The 13,830-nt window shown below is 46.9% G+C and overlaps 1 protein-coding gene across 2 annotated transcripts in view; it reads left to right on the top strand.

Annotated features, from left to right (window-relative positions):
• The window catches only part of LOC140197829 (polyamine-transporting ATPase 13A3-like), a 129,278-nt gene that overhangs the window by 51,619 nt on the left and 63,829 nt on the right, over window positions 1-13,830 (top strand). For both annotated transcript variants that reach the window (XM_072258305.1, XM_072258304.1), the window contains exons 8-12: window positions 2,428-2,562; window positions 2,651-2,723; window positions 2,955-3,086; window positions 11,453-11,632; window positions 12,156-12,313. In XM_072258305.1, the coding sequence (XP_072114406.1) occupies window positions 2,428-2,562; window positions 2,651-2,723; window positions 2,955-3,086; window positions 11,453-11,632; window positions 12,156-12,313 (678 nt within the window). The remainder of the gene's footprint in view (window positions 1-2,427; window positions 2,563-2,650; window positions 2,724-2,954; window positions 3,087-11,452; window positions 11,633-12,155; window positions 12,314-13,830) is intronic.

Here is a 13,830-nt window from a genome sequence, read left to right as displayed (position 1 = left end):
TTATGTGTGATTTATTTGTAGGTTTTATCTATAGCATCATAAATTATATGTTATGAGCACTACTGTGCTTTGCACTCTGGTACGAAGGAACACTGTCTCGTTTCTATATAAATTATATTTAAAGTTAAAGTTTGGCCCGGGCCTTGTGGCCCATCAGGCTGGTGCTTATGCCAGTTTCTGTGGTGTGAAGCGACTGAGAGTACGAGACTCCCCCCGGATAGGACGCCAGTCTATCGCGAGGTTAACCCCCAGCATTTGCCGGTACCCATTTTTCAGCTGGGTGGATTGGAGCAGTGTGAGGTTAAGCGCCTTGCTCAAAGACACAACACGCTGCCTTGGTCGAGACTCAAACCCACGACCTTCAGATCATGAGCCCAACACCCTAACCACTTGGCCATGCGCCACACATGTAAATTATATGGTTATATGTTATTTGCATGTATATAGTTAAATGACAATAAACTTGAATATAATTGAAAGTGGAGGTTGATAGGGCATCAAAGGTTACAGGGAGAAGGCAGGAGAATGGGGTGGAACTGACTCGATGGACCAAATAGCCTAATTCTGCTCTTATATCTTATTGCTTACTTTGCCACCTAATCTACCTGTGTATCAGGGATCTTTTGAAATGTCTGGAAACTTCCACCATACTGCTAGTAACAAAATAATAGAAGAACTCAGCAGACCAAGCAGCACCTATGGGAAGGAGTAAACAGTTGACGTTTCGGGCCGAGACCCTTCATTGAGACTGGAGAAAAAAGATGGGAAGTCAGAGTAAAAAGGTGGGGGGGGAGGGAAGAAAAAATTCAAGGTAGTAGGTGATACATGAAATTGGGAGACAGGAAGGGGTGGGGTAAAGAACTGGGAAGTCAATTAGTGAAAGAGATGAAGGGCTGGAGAAGGGGGGATCTGATAGGAGAGGACAGAAGGCCATAGAAGAAGGGAAAGGGGAGGAGTACCAGATGAAGGTGATGGGCAAGTAAGGAGATGAGGTGAGAGAGGGAGATGGGATTGGGGAAGGAGGAGGAGGGGCCATAATGCTGAAGACTGATGCTAAATATTTATTCAGTTCATCTGTCATTTTGTTGACCCCCATTACTACCTCTCCAGCATCATTTTCCAGCGGTCCGATAAACACTCTTGCCTCTCTTTTACACTTTATGTATCTGAATATGAAACTTTTGGTATCCTTTTTAATATTATTGGTTAGCTTACTTTCGTATTCCATCTTTACCTTCTTAATGACTTTTTTAGTTGCCTTCTGTTGGTTTTTAAAAGCCCCCCCAATCCTCTAACTCCCCACTAATTTTTGCTCTATTATATACCTTCTCTTTGGCTTTGATTTTTCTTGTTGGTCACAGTTATGTCATCTTTCTTTTAGAATAACTCTTCCTCATTAGGCTGTATATATCCTATGCCTTCTGAATTGCTTCCAGAAATTCCAGTCTTTGCTGTTCTGCCATCATCCCTGCCAGTGTTCTTTTCCAATCAGTTCTGGCCAACTCCTCACTCATGCCTCTGTAATTTCTTTACTCCACTGTAATACTGATACATCTGACTTTAGCTTCTCCTTCTCAAATTTCAGTGCAAATTTGATCATATTATGATCACTTCCCTAAGAGTTCTTTTACCTAAGCTCTCTAATCATTTCCGGTTCATTGCACAACACCCAATCTAGAATAGCGGATCCCCTAGTTGGTTCAACCACGAGCTGCTCTAAAAAGCCATCTCGTAGGCATTCTAGAAATTCCCTCTCTTGGAGAAAATTTCCCCTGATGGGGGTCCTTAATGATGGATGCTGCTTTTTTTTGAGGTATTGCTCCTTGAAAGTGTCCTGTATACTATGGAGACTAGTGCCCATGAGGGGGCTGACTAAGTTTACAACTTTTTGCAATTTATTTTGATCCTGTGCAGTAGCCCCACCCCCCATATCAGTGATGTAGCTGGTTAGAATGCTTTCCATGGCACATCTGCAGAAATGTGTAAGTGTGTAAATCTCCTCAAACTCTTAATGAAATATAGCTGCTGTCATGCTATATTCTTTGTAGCTGCATTGATATGTTTGGCCCAGGATAGATCCTCAGGGATACTGACACACAGGAACTTGAAATTGCTCACCCTCTTCACTTCTGGTTTTCCCTCTATGAGCACTGAAGTGTGTTCCCTTGTCTTACCCTTTCTGAAATCCACAATCAATTTTCTGAGTACAAGGTTGTAGAGCCTTCCTGTCTGCCACAGTGCAGTTTCTGCCATGCAGTGAAGCAGCATGATAGAATGCTCTTTACTACACATCTGTAGAAGGTCAGGAGTATTGATGTGCATAGTCCAGCTCTTTTCAGCCTCCTCAGAAAGTAGAGACGGAAAGGCAGAATTGCAGACTGTACTGAAGCACTTCCCTTTTAATTTTCCTGGTTTTCCACTCTCTAGGTGCTGAATCCATTCCATGTTTTCCAAGTCTTCAGTGTGATCCTCTGGTCCTTCGATGAATACTACCTGTATGCATCTGCCATTGTCATCATGTCTCTCCTTTCCATCTGTGTCACTCTGTACTTTGTGAAAAAGGTAAGTGATCTCTGTCACGGTGTGGCCATCAGGAACTCAGCCTGGACTTCCTGCTAGACCTCTCATCCTCTTTCATTTGCCTCCTTAGCAATACACACTGTTACACGACATGGTGGCAGCTCACAATGTGGTACGTCTGAGGGTTTACCGCGATAACAATGGTGAGTCTGCGCCTTGCACACTGTCAACCTCGTAACTACGTCACTTCCTCTGCCCCTTCTCCCATCTCTGCTGCCCCTCTTATTGCCTCTCCCCACCTCCCTGCTCTCCCCCTGTGCCCCCCCTTCTGCCTCCTCTCTACTCTTCCCCCACCCCCATCTCTTCCCTCTCCTCCCATTTTCATTTTGTCACTGTGATCAGGGTGAATTACTAAATTTTATTCTTTTCCCCAGTCACCGAGGAAATATTCTCTACTGATCTGGTACCTGGTGATGTCATTCACATCCCGACCAATGGCTTGATGATGCCCTGTGATGCGGTGCTGATCAGTGGAACTTGTGTTGTCAATGAGAGCCTGCTAACTGGTGAGCTTCATTCCCATGTTACTCTGCTGGGGGTGGGGTTTGATACCAGTGTCACTCTGTCTGGTGTAGGGGCCTGTTTCAAGGAAGTTTCTCTGTGTCACCACCATAGAGATTGATTTTAATGCTTCTGTAACAATGGCTTTTTTTGTTGGTTATATTTGGTTTAGCTTATTATTGTCACTTGTACCAAGGTACAGTGAAAATCTTGTCTTGCACACTCTTCAAACAGATCAGATCATTAGTGGTGAACCTGTGGAATTCGTTGCCACCAGCGGCTGTGAAGGCAGAGGTTGATAGATTCTTGATTGGTCAGGGCATGAGAGGATACAGAGAAGACAGGAGATTGAGGCTTAGAGGTGAAATGGTTCAGCAATGGTGAAGTGGACTCAATGGGGGAAATGGCCTAATTCTGCTCCTATATCTTATGGTCGTGTTACACAGTGCAATGCTTGGCCTTTATATACTTATCATTCAGTTGATTGGCATTGAGGTAGAGTAATAAGAATGCAGAATAAAGTGTTACAGTTAACAGAATTGGAATCAGGTTTAATATCACCAACATATGTCGTGAAATTTGTATAATGCAATTCATAATAATAGAGAAAAAACAGTGAATCACAGTAAGTTTATATATTAATTAGTTAATACATTGTGCAAAAATAGAAATTCAGAGGTGGTGAGGTGATGTTCATGGGTTCAATGTCCATTCAGAAATCAGATGGCAGAGAGGAAGAATCACTGAGTATGTGCCTTCAGGCTCCTGTACCTCCTTTCTGATGGTAACAATGAGAAGAGGGCATGTCCTGGGTGTTAGGGGTCCTTAATGATGGGCGGTGCCTTTTTGAGACATCGCTCCTTGAAGATGTCCTAGATACTATGGGGGATAGTGCCCATGTTGGAGCTGACTAAGCTTACAACTCTCCACAGCTTATTTCGATTCTGTGCAGTAGACCACCCCCTCCCCAATACCAGACGGTGATGCAGCCAGTCAGAATGCTGTCCCCAGTACATCTGTAGAAATTTACAAGCGTCTTTGGTGACATACCAAATCTTCTCAAATTCCTAATTAAATATAGCCACTATCATGCCTTTCTTGTAGTTCCATCAATATTTTAGATCCTCAGATTGACACCCAGGAACTTGAAGTTGCTCACTCTTTCCACTTCTGACCCCTCTATGAGGACAAGTGTGTGTTCCCAAGTACTATCCTTTCTGAAGTTCACAATAAGTTACAGAGAAAGAACAATGCTGGTAAACAACAAAGTGCAAAATCATAAGATAGATTGTGAGGACAAGAGTCCATCTTATCTACCTAGGGCAGGTGTTTCCAACCTTTCCTTATGCCATAGAGTCTTACCATTAACCGAGGGGTCTGTGGACCTCATGTTGGGAGACCCTGCTGAGGGAATCATTTAATAGTCTGTTAACAGTGGGGTAAAAGCTGTCCTTCACCCTGCTAGTACATACTCTCAGGGTTTTGTATCTGCTGCCCAGTGGGAGAGGGGAAAGGAGAATATCTAGTGTGGTTTGGGTCATTGATTATGATGGTCCCTTTACCAAGGTGGTAAGGCATGTTGATGGAGTCCATAGAGGGGAGGCCACATTCCTGTGATGTGCTGAGCTGTGTCCACAGCTCCCTGACTCAGGTTGACTCTGCTCCTCAACCCAAGTGATGAGGTGCTGCTCCTGAGATGCCATAGGAGGTGTTGATGTGGAACAGGACAGGTAGCTCTGACATCCTTGACATGATTGGGTTGAGTTGTTCTCTGATCTTGGCAATCTATTTGCAAATGTTTCATTAACACACGAGGAGGCATCATCAGTACATTGTCCACTTGTGTTGTGTGCTCTGAATGCTTGGCCTTTACATACTTATCATTCAGTTGATTGGCTGTTATTACTGCAACGCAGTTGTGACGTAGGGAGGGGGCGAGGGGTTGTCATCGCTGATTGGTTGATGGTAAACTCTGTGTTGTCTAGAATTTTGTCCACATCGGCTTAGAAACGGAATTGAGGTCGACGTGTCCCATTTATAAGCAATGCGGACAAAATTCAAGTTAGCACACATAGTTCGCCACGCAACCAGTCAGCGACGAGACGCCCCCATCCCTATGTCTCAATTGAGTTTCCGTAATGATGGCTAATTAGCTAATTGAGAAGTATATAAAGGCCAAGCATTCAGAGCATGCGCCACACCACACTGATTCTGCCAGTGAGAGGGGAATAGTTACTTTATTTTATTGCTACAGTTATGCTGTTGGGTATTGTATTTTACAATCAAGTAATTCAGATGATTGATAAGTTAGGCTTGTTGAATTGGCCAGTGAGATTTGTCTTGGGAACATTCTAGAGAGAGCATAGGAAAAAGAATGGGGAGCCATTTTCGAGAGAGAGCATGGAATTGAACAAGGGAAAAGGAAGAAAATGGAAATGAATAATGAACATTGTAGAAGAACATGGTGAAACACTCAAGAACCCACTTAGAAGGACAGATACAGCTGTTAAAAGATGCTGATACATGCTATCGTCTCACAGCAGATGTACAAATAACTTTTAGCTAGCCAGTTAGCACACAGTGTTGGAGAAAGTTCAATGCCTTTTCCATGGAGGTTGCGTGGATGTTTTTTTCTGGGACAGGCCCTTCAGTGTAGAACCCTTTCAGTACCGTGAGTAAATGAAGTGAAGCAAATTGGATTGATTACGCAACAATGAGTTCCAATGATTATGTGCACATTATAGACTAATATTTATTTTGTTTGTTACAGTTTAAAATATGTTGTCAATATAATTTCAATCTAAGTTTATAGTGGTGTGAGTTAAATTATTGCTTCCTAGTGAACAGTAAATTTGTGTGGGTGTGTCAGCAATCATTACAAGAAACGGTATTGCTTTCTCTTATAGGAACATTCAAAGTTTTATGTGTTGTGTTTAACTGAATTGTATTTATCCTCGGTGTGTTTATTTCTCATTGTTTAGAGTTATGTTGCTGTTAGGTTGGATTCACAGTAACAGCTAACTCAGTATGAGCCTATGGTGAGAGGGTTACACCTGTTTGAAAGGTTGATTAAGCCTCAGGTGGAACATAGTGTCTAGTTCCGGATCCTCCATTGGGAACCACAGAGATGTGTGGCATCAGTTGTTGGGGAGAACAAAACAGCAGATGGAGTTCTCTCTGGGTCAGGGATTGTTAAAGAGTTAAGCGTTGTTGGTGAGTTTGAAGAAACCTTCACCAGTCACAGAACAATGGTTCACCAGACTGGGGAAGATTTACAATCAATTGTATGTAGTTCAATGAGGAGAGAGAAACTCGAACGTCTTGCAGTGATGGGAAACATTGATGGAAGGAAATATCATGGTCGCCAGCACATACCATTACGTCAAGGGATGGACAGGCAAAAGTTTTAAAGAGCTTATTAGAACTTCTCAGATTAAAGATAGGTGGTAGCACACGATTGCCCACGCCTCATAGTGATGATGATGTAGTCCAATGGAAAAGGTGAACTGTTTGTCCGATCTGGGCTGCGGCAGAGGAAAGAGAATTGGTTAAGTATTTGGAAAGGATGGGTTGAATGGCCTAATTCTGCTTCTGTGTGGTTTTATGGAATTTGTTTCCATTGTGCATCAATCCAGGTTCTGGGGCAGCCAACAGAGCACCTGCAACCCAGTTCTTCCGTGATCTCCAGCACTCTGCGTATGTATGGAGTTACACATTCTCTCTGTGACTGCAAGGGTTTCCCCCGTGGACTCCAGTTTCTTCCCACGTCCCAACAGCGTGCGGGGGTCAGTGGGTTAACTGGCGACTGTAAATTGCCCCTCCCCCAGTGTGTGGTAGACTCGAGGTGAACTGATACAAGTACAGGGAGAACAGTTTGGAGCTAGCGTTCCCAACCACAGACCCCCTCAGTTAATGGTAGGGTGCATGGCATAACAAAGTTTAGGAGCCCCTGGTTTACAATAGAAGTGGGGAATGGATTGCTCTGTAAGCGGACATGGATTTGATGGGCTGATCAGCCTCCTAAGCTGTAAGGAAATGTGTGGTGTTACAGAAATGGTAAGGAAGTGGGACTATTGGATTGTGTGTTCAGAGAGCTGACGGGGCTCAGTGGGCCAAATGGCCTCTTCCCTGTGGAAATTCCAAATGCAACGCAACACACGAAACGGGGGTTATGACCAAAGCAAAAGAAATGGCTGGAGTCGCTTACTGCTTTTGTGCAAGGGTGTTAAGAATCAAACTTACAAAACTCAGCAAAAGTAGCAAAAAGAAAACTGCCAATTTATTTACAAAAAGGTATCTATCAGAAAACATAATTATAGCTATATACTATTGGACCAGTGTGGACTCCTGCCAGCTCAATCTCTGTCTCTCCCACTGACAGTGATCCACCCTGCTTGTTTGTTTGTTTGTTTTTTTGGCAACCAGGACATACCATCTTTAATTACCCTCAAAGTTAACTTAAGGCTACACATGAATTAGAATATGATTTACCCCACAATGTAGTTGCAATAATATTACAAAATAAACATAAGTATCTATCTTAAGTACATTATGCAAACAATATATACACATTTACACATCCTGATTACTAAAGAAATGGTATAGTCCACCATGTATAGCGGAAAAGGCACCAGAAAACCAATTGTACACAACCTGAAATTCTTACGCTTCACAGATATTCAGGAAACAAGGACACCCCATAGAAGTGTGTACACTAAGCACAAGGATGTCAGCAGAATGACACGTGTGTGTGTGGTGTGTGCGTGTGTGTGTGTGTGTGGTTTCTTCTTTTATGTTACTGGTAAGGTTAGAATAAAATGGTTTCTTTGTTCTGATAACTGCTGAGAAAGTGCTTCTCTCTCTCTCGCAGCTTGGTTGGGTATAATTACTGATAAGAGAAGTATTCATTTGTTAACCAATTGGGATAGATGTTACTCTTTCTTGTGTGTCTGTAAGCTATTGTTTTCGCAGGGCTTTGGGGCAGAGGGCGGATGGGGACAGAGAGAGGAGACGCGATGCTATAAGCTGGGTGACGGGATGGACCCCAAACGGGAATCCAAGGCCCAGGGTTTTCAGGAGGAGACGGAGACAGACTCATGTAGAGTGTCTGGTCGACCACCGTTGTTGGTCCCAGACGGCGGGTCGAAGAGGTCGGAGGGGATTGAATGGTGGAAAGAAAACTCTGTTAATTGAGCTCCAACTGTTGTGCACGAAGTGGTTGAACTTTGATAAGTTTGGCGCCTTTTACTTTCCTTTTATATTTTATCTCTATTAATTACATAGTTCCAGTAAGATCTATAAAGTGTAATCAATTAATCGCATATGGTGTATTGTCTGTTATTTGGCGGGGTGAGGTACATCACACAGCATCCACACAAACTTGATTACCCAGTTTGGCAGGGCCGAAGGCTGCTTCCCCTAGACGAAAGCAAGCTGAGCGAGCCTGAGGCTTACCGGGGGACTACATCTGGGGGTTCGTCTGAGATCTCTGACCTCTTCGACCCACCGCCTGGGACCAACCATGTTGGTTGACCAGACACTCCACGTGAGTCTGTCTCCATCTCCTCCTGAAAACCCTGGGCCTTGGTCTCCCGCTCGGGGTCCGTCCCGTCGCCCAGCTTACAGCATTGCATCTCCTCTCTCTGTCCCCATCCGCCCTCTGTCCCAAAGCCCCGCGAAAACAACAGCTTACAGACACACAAGAAAGAGTAACATCTATCCCAATTGGTTAGCAAATGAATACAATTCTCTTATCAGTAATTATACCCAACCAAGCTGCGAGAGAGAGAGAAGCACTTTCTCAGCAGTTATCAGAACAAAGAAACCATTTTATTCTAACCTTAGCAGTAACATAAAAGAAGAAACCCCTGCCACGTGCAAGTGTACAGAGTGCACTTACCAAGCGCTGTCTGTCACAACAGACAGTATCTGGTATTTGACAGCTTTCTTCAGGGCTGGAGTTGCTAGACGATGGATGGACATGTTTTGCCGCTGTTGTGATATAGCAACAGATTTCAGAACCGTGCAGGAACAGACCCTTCTGCACACAACACTCCATATTCATTCTGCATATTCAAGCTCCTGTGTAAAATCTTTCCATCGTATTTGTCTCCACCACTATTCCCGGTGGCACATTCCAGGTACCTACCACTCTTGTGTTTTTTTAAAAAAAGGGAAAAAATATTGCCCTACACATCTGCTTTGAACTTACCCCGTCTCACGTGGTGTCCGTATTAAGTCCTTTTTTGGTTGTTTTTTGAGATACAGTGCAGTATAGGCCCTTCTGCCCTTTGAACCACACCGCCCGGCAATTCCTGATTTAATCCTTGCCTAATCACGGGACAACTTACAGTCACCAATTAACCCACAAGCCGGTACGTCTTTGCACTGAGGGAGGAAACCGGAGCACCCAGAGGAAACCAGCGCTGTTATGGGGAGAACGTACAAACTCCTTACAAACAGTAATAGGATTTGAACCTGAGTCGCTGTTGCTGTAAAGCATTATGCTGACAACTGTGCTTCTGTTCCGTTCCACCCTATAACCCTGGTATTAGAAATACCGGCTGTCTGCTCTACGTAATCTTCTGACTTCTATCAGAATCAGTTTTACTACCACTGACATGCTCATTCATTCATTACATGCCATCTCATATGACATGGGTGATCATGGGCTTTCCATGATCATGACTGTTTTTGGCAAATTACCATTGCCTTCTCCTGGGCACTGTCTTTACAAGACGGGTAACCCCCCCCCCGCCCCCAACCCTTCCAGCCATTATCAATACTCTTCAGAGATTGTCTGCCCACTGTCAGTGGTCACATAACCTGCACGTGATATGTACCAACTGCTCATACAACCATCCACCACCTCCTCCCCTGGGTTCATGTGACCCTGATCGGGGGCTAAGCAGGTGCTACACCTTGCCCAAGGGTGACCTGCAGGCTGGCAGAGAGAATGAACGCCTTACACCTCCTTTGATAGAGATGTATCTCCACCCTGCCACCTATCACTGGCATGTATGGTGAAATTTGTTGTTATGTGGCAGTAGTACAGTGCAATGTATAAAGGCGTCCGTTAGTCTTGCGAGACCATGGATCTGCGCCTGGAAAGTCTTCACTCTCCAGGGTGCAGGCCTGGACAAGGTTGTATGGAACACCAGCAGTTGCCCATGCTGTAAGACCATAAGACCATAAGACAAATCGAGTCTGCTCCGCCATTTTATCATGAGCTGATCCATTTTATCCTATTTAGTCCCACTGCCCCGCCTTCTCACCATAACCTTTGATGCCCTGGCTACTCAGATACCTATCAATCTCTGCCTTAAATACACCCAATGACTTGGCCTCCACTGCCGCCCGTGGCAACAAATTCCATAGATTCACCACCCTCTGACTAAAAAAATTTTTTCGCGTTTCTGTTCTGAAAGGGCGCCCTTCAATCCTGAAGTCATGCCCTCTCTACTAGACTCCCCCATCATGGGAAACAACTTTGCCACATCCACTCTGTCCATGCCTTTGAACATTCGAAATGTTTCTATGAGGTCTCCCCTCATTCTTCTAAACTCCAAGGAATAGAGTCCAAGAGCGGACAAACGTTCCTCATATGTTAACCCTCTCATTCCCGGAATCATTCTAGTGAATCTTCTCTGTACCCTCTCCAACGTCAGCACGTCCCTTCTTAAATAAGGAGACCAAAACTGCCCACAGTACTCCAAGTGAGGTCTCACCAGTGCCTTATAGAGCCTCAACATCACATCCCTGCTCCTATACTCTATTCCTCTAGAAATGAATGCCAGCATTGCATTCGCCTTCTCCACAACACCGATGTTGTCCAAGGGAAGGGCATTAGGACCCATACAGCTTGACACCGGTGTCGTCGCAGAGCAATGTGTGATTAAGTGCCTTGCTCAAGGACACAACATGCTGCCTCGGCTGGGGCTCGAACTCATGACCTTCAGGTGGCTAGTCCAATGCCTTAACCATTTGGCCACGTGCAATATATAAAATATACTATAAATTACAATAAGAAATGTTATACAAAATAAATAAGTAGTGCAAACGGAGTACAAAACAGTGAGGTGGTGTTCGTGGACCATTCAGCAATGAAACGTTGAATGTGTGTCTCCAGTCTCCTATCCCTCCTCCCGGATGGTAGTAATGAGAAGAGGGCATGTCCTGGGTAGTGGGGGTCTTTAATGTTGGATGCTGTCTTTTTGAGGCATTGCCTTTTGAAGTTGCTCCCCATGCAGGTTTCTGAAGCTCCCAAGGGGACAACCCAAGTTTGTTCTACATCTCCTCATTACACCTGGTAAATCCTCTTCTCCATATCCTTCTCAGAAGTGTCCATTTAACTCTCATTTCCCATTCTCAGGGGAAAGTGTGCCCGTCCTGAAGACCAGCCTCCCAAACCCTTCCAGGAGCGGGGGAACTGTGCAGGAGGAGGTGTACAACCCGGAAAACCACAAGCGCCACACGCTCTTCTGCGGAACAGCTGTGGTCCAGACCCGGTTTTACGCCGGAGAGCCGGTGAAAGCCGTCGTTGTCCGCACAGGTAGCGGGGCAGGGAACGGAGGAGGGAAGGGGAGAGAGTAGGGAGTTGGGGGGGGGGGTTGGGAGCAAGGGGGGTCAGGGGTGAGAGAGAGCAAGGAGACCAGGGGTGTGGAAGAGAGCAGGAGTTTGGGGTAGGAACATGTGGGAGGGGATCAAGGGGAGAGTGCAGAAGAGGGTTGGGGGAGAGAGTAAGGAGTTCGGGGAAAGGGTGAGGAGAGTGAGGGGTTTGGGATAGAGAATGAGGTATGGTGAGGGAGAGAGAGAGGATGTCAGGGTGAGAGGGAGATTTGACAGGGGTAGAGAGAGTGATGGTGATTATTAGTGGATTGGTGGAGTAATAGCTGCTGGCTGTACAGGTGGCAGGAAAAGGAAGCTGGAGAGGATGGAGGTTGGGGTGGGGTGTTCACAGCCCACGAAGATGGCAGTCTCTCCCCCTCTAAGTGACCGCATCCTCAAATGTCAGGAACACCCTGGGCTTCCCTCAGCCTCTGAAACCTGCACCTTTCCTTGCTCCCCTCCTGCAGGTTTCTACACTTTGAAGGGGCAGCTGGTTTGCTCGATCCTGTACCCAAAGCCGACTGACTTCAAGCTGTACCGGGATGCCTACCGCTTCCTGCTCTGCCTGGTGTGTGTGGCTGGGATCGGTGTAGTCTTCAGCATCGTGAGGAGCAGCCTGCTGGGGGTGCGTAGCCTCCCCCCCTTCCCCCGATCAAGGGACAGCAAGCCTGGGGTGGGAAGAGTTGCTCACTCCATGGCCCTAGTTAACTGGGGAGAACCACTACCCCTGTTGCCTTGGAGCTGACAGGCATGGTGTCCACTGGAAATCACGTGATATCCCCAGGAACATGGCACAGTGAAGACACTTTATCAATCCTGGCCTCTGGCGGGGTGGGGATGTGTGTGTATGTGTTTGTGTTTTTGTGTGTGTGTGTGTAGATTGCATGCTCTCTGGGGTGGAGGGTTGAGGGAGGGAGTGCTTGGAGGGTTCAGGGAGGAGAAGAGTGATTGGAGGATGGAGGGGGAGAGGGGTGGTTGGAGGGATGAGGGATGGAGGGGGAGGTTGGAGGGTTGAGGGATGGAGAGGGGGAGGTTGGAGGTTTGAGGGATGGAGAGGGGGAGGTTGGAAGGTTGAGGGATGGAGGGGGAGGGTTAAGGGATGGAGAGGGGGTGGCTGGAGGGTTGAGGGATGGAGGGGGAGGTTGGAGGGGTGAGGGATGGAGAGGGGGAGGTTGGAGGGTTGAGGGATGGAGAGGGGAGGTTGGATGGGTGAGGGATGGAGAGGGGGAGGTTGGAGGGTTGAGAGATGGAGAGGGGAGGTTGGATGGGTGAGGGATGGAGAGGGGGAGGTTGGAGGGTTGAGGGATGGAGAGGGGGAGGTTGGAGGGGTGAGGGATGGAGAGGGGGAGGTTGGAGGGGTGAGGGATGGAGAGGGAGGTTCGAAGGTTGAGGAATGGAGAGGGGAGGTTGGAAGGTTGAGGGATGGAGGGGGGAGGTTGGATGGATGAGGGATGGAGGGGGAGGTTGGAGGGTTGAGGGATGGAGAGAGGAGGTTGGAGGGTTGAGAGATGGAGAGGGGAGGTTGGATGGGTGAGGGATGGAGAGGGGGAGGTTGGATGGGTGAGGGATGGAGAGGGGGAGGTTGGAGGGTTGAGGGATGGAGAGGGGGAGGTTGGAGGGTTGAGGGATGGACAGGGGGAGGTTGGAGGGGTGAGGGATGGAGAGGAGGAGGTTGGAGGGGTGAGGGATGGAGAGGGAGGTTCGAAGGTTGAGGAATGGAGAGGGGAGGTTGGAAGGTTGAGGGATGGAGGGGGAGGTTGGAGGGTTGAGGGATGGAGAGGGGGAGGTTGGAGGGTTGAGGGATGGAGAGGAGGAGGTTGGAGGTTTGAGGGATGGAGAGGAGGAGGTTGGACGGTTGAGTAATGGAGAGGGGAGGTTGGAAGGTTGAGAGATGGAGGGGGGAGGTTGGATGGATGAGGGATGGAGAGGGGGAGGTTGGAGGGTTGAGGGATGGAGAGGGGGAGGTTGGAAGGTTGAGGGATGGAGAGGGGGTTGGAGGGTTGAGGGATGGAGAGGTGGAAGTTGGAGGTTTGAGGGATGGAGAGGGGGAGGTTGGAGGGGTGAGGGATGGAGAGGGGAGGTTGAAGTGTTGAGGGATGGGGAGGTTGGAGGGTTGAGGGATGAGAGGGGAGGTTGGATGGG

The sequence above is a fragment of the Mobula birostris genome, chromosome 5 (assembly GCF_030028105.1).
Source record: "Mobula birostris isolate sMobBir1 chromosome 5, sMobBir1.hap1, whole genome shotgun sequence".
NCBI classification, from domain to species: domain Eukaryota; kingdom Metazoa; phylum Chordata; class Chondrichthyes; order Myliobatiformes; family Myliobatidae; genus Mobula; species Mobula birostris.
The sequence above is the reverse complement of the archived record's forward strand: the minus strand, read 5'-3'. Positions and strand labels throughout refer to the sequence as shown.